The following is a 6021-nucleotide window of genomic DNA, read 5'->3' as shown; positions in this document are numbered from 1 at the left end:
TTGGCACCTAGTTTTCTTCATCACAGGAGTATACCTTTTTCCAACTTCTTTCATAGCTACCTCTTAAAAACTGGACATTTGGAAAGAAATACACTGTCCCCCCAATACTAATACATTCTCCAAGTCTGTCTTTTGAAGCTAAATGTATCTTACAATAACGTGGCGGCTGACTTCAGAACTCAAATCCAGCATTAAACTCTTCATATAGATGTTTGATCATATACGAAACTTTCATCTCATTTTTAAAAACTTTTCATTTAGGAAATTTTCAAGTATATGCAAAAATATAATACTATAATAAACCCCCACACCCTTACCAGCCACTTTCAACAAGTATAAATAGTCTGCAATTTTTCCCACTCATCTTTCTTTCCAACTTGTTGATTATTTATTGTTTGCTGCAGTATTTTAAAAGCAGACCTCACACATCATATCGTTTCACCCACAAAGGCCTATTTGCTTCTGTTAAATAAGGTCCTCCTTCAAACAAAACTGTGACACCACTATCACATCTGACAAGATTAATAATAATTCTTAATATAATCTAATACCTGGGTCAAGTTTAATTTTCCCCACTGTCTCAGTGATGTCTTTTTATAGCTCATTTGTTCAATTAAGGATCCAAATATGACCATATATTGTATTTTGTTGATAGGTCTCTTTATATCTGCAACAGAGTCCCCTCACTTTTTTTTCACCCATCACTAATACACATTTAAATTCTAATTGGTCAAGCAAGCCTTACCAGGAGTTATAACTCTTTAGCCCCCACATGCTTTAATCAACCCAGCCGCTGACAGGCCTATAAGCCCTTGAGGCAGAAACGCATCCAGCTCCACCTTCCACATGCAATCTACCACCGGGACCACTGTGTCTGGCCATCCCACACACTTTTTGCTCTCAAGAGAAGGAATTTAGGTAGCTTCAGCAGGCTAATTCACTAAAATTAAATCTTTTCTGTGATCCGATGGCCCGAAGACTGAATGATTTTGAAAAAACATGGCAACCCTTCTTGAAGGCTTCTTTTTGCAGTGAGCCAATTTAATCAAGAAATCACAAAATAAATCAGACAAGCCTCGTAATCCATCTTGGTTACCAGTAACGACATTAATTGAACACCTAGATCATGGAGAACACTAGGTTATAAAAAGCATGACCAGTGTCCCTGCCCAAGGAGACTTACAGCCTAGATGGAACGGCTATCCCGTCATTTAGACCAAAAAAAAAGTCCAAGGAGGACAACAGATGCAGAACCCACCCAAACCAACAAACTGTGCCCTACCATTAGCTTAAGAATATTTTTGAGATTGATCTCTGTGGTGGAATAAAAAGAGGAAGAATCAGGACTAGTCTAACTAGTCTGATTGCTAGTTTTGCTAGTTCTATCATTTATGACCTATGCCACAATGAGTAAGTTACTTAACCTCTCTGATTCTGTTTCATCATTTATAAATCAGGAACAATCCTGCCCACCACACAGGAGCAGCCCTTAACACAGGAACAGAAAATCTTACATGAATGCCTAGTTGTAATGATGACAGTTAAAATAATAACAGTAATAATCATTGAATGTAATACTCTATGCCAGGCACTGGGCTAAGATGTCTTTTTTTTTAATACTTTATTAATTATTTATTTATTTGCCAGGTCTTAGTTGCACCTTTTGGAATCTTCAATCTTTGATGAGGCATGTGTGATTTTTTTTAGGTGCAGCATGCAAACTCTTAGTTGGGTAATGTGAGATCTAGTTCCCTGACCAAGGATCGAACCCAGGCCCCCTGCTTTGGGAGTGTGAGTCTTAGCCATTGGAGTCTTAACCACCAAGGAAGTCCCTAAAACATTTTGTGTCTTCTGTCTAATCTAATCCTCGTATCAGTCCTATGAAGCATCTCCAGTTGTCAGGTCTTCCAGATAAAGAAAGTGAACAAAGGTGAGTGATCGGCTCATGCTGACTCAGCTAAAGACAGGAAGTGGATCACCTGACCTCAGGTTTTTTGCCATAATCACAGTGTAATGATGCCTCCCAAATACCACCACAGCAAAGTGGGACCCAGGGCAGCATAAATTACTGGGGGGTAAAGGCCCTCCTATTATGGCTATTAATTAGACCAATTCTATTGTAATTTCATAGATACAGCATCCTGAAGCCCCACCTCTGCACAGTAAGGAAGCCCCGGGAGGCTCCCCGAGTGGCCCTACTCATGGCCTGGGTGTGTTCAGAGCCATGATGCTGGTTTCCTTCCTTACCGGGACAAGTCTTCAGCAGTCTCCTAAACAGTATTGAATGCATTCTTTATTACGAGTGTCACCTAAGATATGTACAAACAGAGCCAAAATCAGAACTATTCTCCTGTATAATCTCTTAACTCCTTTCTGTACACATATACACAAAAGACAAAAGGAAGCTAGCTGCCAGAGGAGATCCAATTGCCTGCCACCACCACCCTTTGAGGGTTTCCCTGGTGACTCAGAGGTTAAAGCGTCTGCCTGCAATGCGGGAGACCTGGGTTCGATCCCTAGGTTGGGAAGATTCCCTGGAGAAGGAAATGGCAACCCACTCCAGTATTCTTGCCTAGAGAATCCCATGGATGGAGGAGCTTGGTGGGCTACAGTCCATGGGGTTGCAAAGGGTTGGACACGACTGAGCGACTTCACTTTCACCACCCTTTGAAAGTCCAAGCTAGCCAAGTGGAAGAAGCAACTGGAGAACTGAGGCCCTGATCTACAGTTCCAGCAGATTTCCTTGCCAACAGCCAGGTGAGGAAAGCTATTTTGAACCCTCCCATCTCCCCAGAGTTCCAGAGAACACATGAGGCTTCTGTATCACCCAGTCAATGCACAGAATTGTTATGCTGTTGATTTAAGCCACTAAGGGTTCAGGTAGTGTGTTAGATAACTGAAATAGCCAAAAACCAGCTTTTCCAGCCAGGCCAAATAAATATTAAATCTATGAATGAGAGGTGCCTTAACAGCAGCTTACTGTTGCTTATCAAGAGCAATGCTACATTCCTTCCATTCAAAGACACCCATTGGCTGAAACATTTTGTAAACCCACGGCCCACATTGTACCTTGCTCCACAGTATTCAATAATTATGAATAATCACATCAATAATAATGGCAGGTAGTATTTACTGTTTCTTATGTACAAGACTTCGTGCTAAACCTTTTATTTTTTATATATTTATTTGGCTGTGCCAGATCTTAGTTGCAGCACACAGGATCTCTGATCTTCATCAAGGCATGCAGGACCTTCTAATTGCAGTATGCAGGATCTTGAGTTACGGCATGCAAACTCTCAGTTGTGGCATGTGAGATCTAGTTCCCCCACCAGGGACTGAACCTGGGCCCCCTGCGTTAGAAGCACAGAGTCTTAGCCTCTGGACCACCAAAGAAGTTCCTAAACCTTTTATTAGTTAAGCTCTACTAAAGCCCTCTGAGGTGGACCATTATTACGCCCATTCTACAGATGAAGCCAGTGAAGCTCAGAGAGGTATAGTGACTTGGCCAGGATCACACAGCCAGTAAAGAGTGGCTTAGGACTTCACCCTCTGGCCATCTGACTCCAGAACCCACGCTCCTAACCACTGGTCCCTTCAAGGGTCACTTTACTTTAATAAAGTTGCCTCCTTCTGAAAGAAATAATGTGTATAAATTACACTTATTTCTGAAAGTATGTATATAAATAAATGTGCCTGACCTATGGTATTTTCAGCAAACCCCAGTTCTTGTTAGCAGGAAAACTGTAGATGCAGAAGGAAAGAGTACAGTAAGCCCCATTGATGTTGGTTACTGTGATGGTTTGTACAGGCTTCCTTCACCAGCAAGCACCCAGGGTTTGGTAATTATCTGTTTACAAGTTGGCTCTCTCCCTGGCCTGTGAGAGCCATCACAGTCTCAGGTTCATCTTTGTAGGTTCTGGGATCGGCACATGGCCTGGCCCAGAAACAGGAGGTCCTCAAGAAAAGTTTGCTGAATGGAAAAGAAATGCTTCATTCACCAACCAGTACGAACTTGCCTTAACAAGTCCATCTTCTCCACCCATCAGTCCTTAAAGTGATTCTAAAGGAGAGGGTAGGAAGGTACTGGAGGGAGACCCATCCGAGAAAGGCGGGTACCAGTGGGTTCCTCAGGATGAAACAGTGCTGGGCTTGTGGCCAGGACACTGGAGAAGTCTGTGCGAGTCTGTGGCCGGCCACACGGAGAGCCGGACCTCCCAAACTCCCCGGCATTCTGAGAAGTCCTGGGGAACAACTGGAGACCCTGCCTGGAAGACCCCCGACCCTGGAGGGGGCCAGGCCTCCTCCCGCCGGGAATCGCCAGGATGAACGAAGGACTAGCCCTCCCGGGCCACGCAGGAGGAGGAAGAGAAAGAAAGTAACAGGAAGTCAGAAGTTTTCCAACAACAAAAATCCTCCCCATGGCTGGGAGGGGTCCCCGTCCTCGGCCGCCCAGCCCAGTGAGGAGGGACCGCCACAAGTGATCAAGGCAATTGGGGGTCCCCCTATTCTGGTTCCAACACGAAGAGCTCAGCCTGTAGATCCCACACCCTCCATCTGTGCACCCCTAATTCTGCGAGAAGTTCCCAAGGAGGGGCGGGATGCCCCAACTGTTACTTACAATCGTCTAAGTCATCCTGCAAGTCCACAAAGTACAGGGGCATCTCTGAAAACCAAGAGACACACAAGGAGTTACGAGGGGGCTGCGGCAGGTGGACTCAGGGATGGGCGGGGGGGGGGGGGGCCTCGGGACTCCTGGGGTGGTTCCGCCTGAAGGGGAGGGGGGCGCCCCAGAAGCTGGACCCCATTCACCCGCCATCTTGAGACGACCTGGAGGCGGGGCCGGCGCCCGAGGGGCGGGGCCTGAGGGATAGGGGCGGGGCATATGGTTTCGTGTCCCGCCCCCGAGCCCGGGCCTCCCCGCGAGCCTTGCTGCGCCGGCCGGCCCCGCCCTCTCGGCGAAGGTGGCTGCCGAAGTGGGCGGGGAGGTCAGGTGACCCGGCCGGCGTCCCAAGATGGCGGCGGCGGTGGCGCCCGGGAACCCGCGGCACCGTCCGGGCTGCTAAGACGGGCCCCGCGCGGCTGGCGACGGACGGGCCGGGCCGAGGGCCAGCGAACGGGCGGCCGCCGCCTCTGCGCGCCCCGCGGCCGGGGCTAGGCCGTGCGGCGGCGGCGCCGGGGGATGCTCGTGCTGGGCCGGGCCTCTCCCGTCTCAACTTAGGGCGGCGGCGGGCCCGCGCCCCTGGCTCCCAGGCCATGGCGCTGAGGGAGCTCAAAGTGTGTCTGCTGGGGGTGAGTGGCGGTGGGCCGACCGGGAGGGCCGCGGGAGGCCAGGCGGGCCGCACACCCTGGCGTGCCCACGTTCCCTCCGCCCCTTCCCCCAGACTGGGTGCGGGACACCACCTACCTGCCCGGACCCTCACTTCGGTCCCCTGGGCCGTCCCGCCCACCTGGCCGCACCCTCCTGAAGGATTTGCTGTCGGTAGGGTTCACCCTTGTCCCTCCCTGGTGCCCAGGGACTCTTCCTGCCCCCCAAAGGGTGAAGAGTCCTCCCTGCCCTTCCACTGCTTCTGGGTTAAGAGCAGTCTTAAATAGTTTCCCTAGGTACTAGTTAGGAGTTGGCCAAGGCTTGCAAAGTGACTAGTAACAGGTCTTTATGTTTTACAAGCAGCAGTAGTCTGCTTTCCTGTCTGTTTCGTGTTTTTGAACTTGTGGAATACCCCTGATACTTCACGTAGATTTACCTCCCTGGGGCAGGAGTGGGGACATTCAAATCAGAAAGCCCCCAAAACTGGTTTGAAGCTTTAGCTTCCTAACTTGTCAAGGCAACTTTGCGATTTCAGAGCATACTTTCTGAAGTTGATGCTCTCTTACCAGAGTTGCTACTTTAAAGACTGAGAAAGATTTCAATAACTAGTCTTACCCCTTCCCAGATTGGGCGGGCTGGGATGTATCAGGAATTACTCAGAAGTAGTTCAAGAGTTCATTCTTAAGGTAGACTTGTTAGAGAGCAATTGAGTTTGT

The 6021-nt window shown here is 48.6% G+C and overlaps 1 protein-coding gene across 1 annotated transcript in view; it reads left to right on the top strand.

Annotated features, from left to right (window-relative positions):
- Positions 1-4966: 4966 nt before the first annotated feature.
- RAB22A (RAB22A, member RAS oncogene family) overlaps positions 4967-6021 on the top strand; it is a 64101-nt gene continuing 63046 nt past the window's right edge. The window contains exon 1 of the mRNA XM_043480692.1: positions 4967-5289. Coding sequence (XP_043336627.1) covers positions 5254-5289 — 36 coding nt within the window. The 5' untranslated portion in view covers positions 4967-5253. The remainder of the gene's footprint in view (positions 5290-6021) is intronic.

This window comes from Cervus canadensis, chromosome 10 (genome assembly GCF_019320065.1).
Source record: "Cervus canadensis isolate Bull #8, Minnesota chromosome 10, ASM1932006v1, whole genome shotgun sequence".
Classification (NCBI taxonomy): Eukaryota; Metazoa; Chordata; class Mammalia; order Artiodactyla; family Cervidae; genus Cervus; species Cervus canadensis.
Note: the sequence above shows the minus strand (reverse complement) of the source record. Positions and strands in the feature narration are given on the sequence as shown.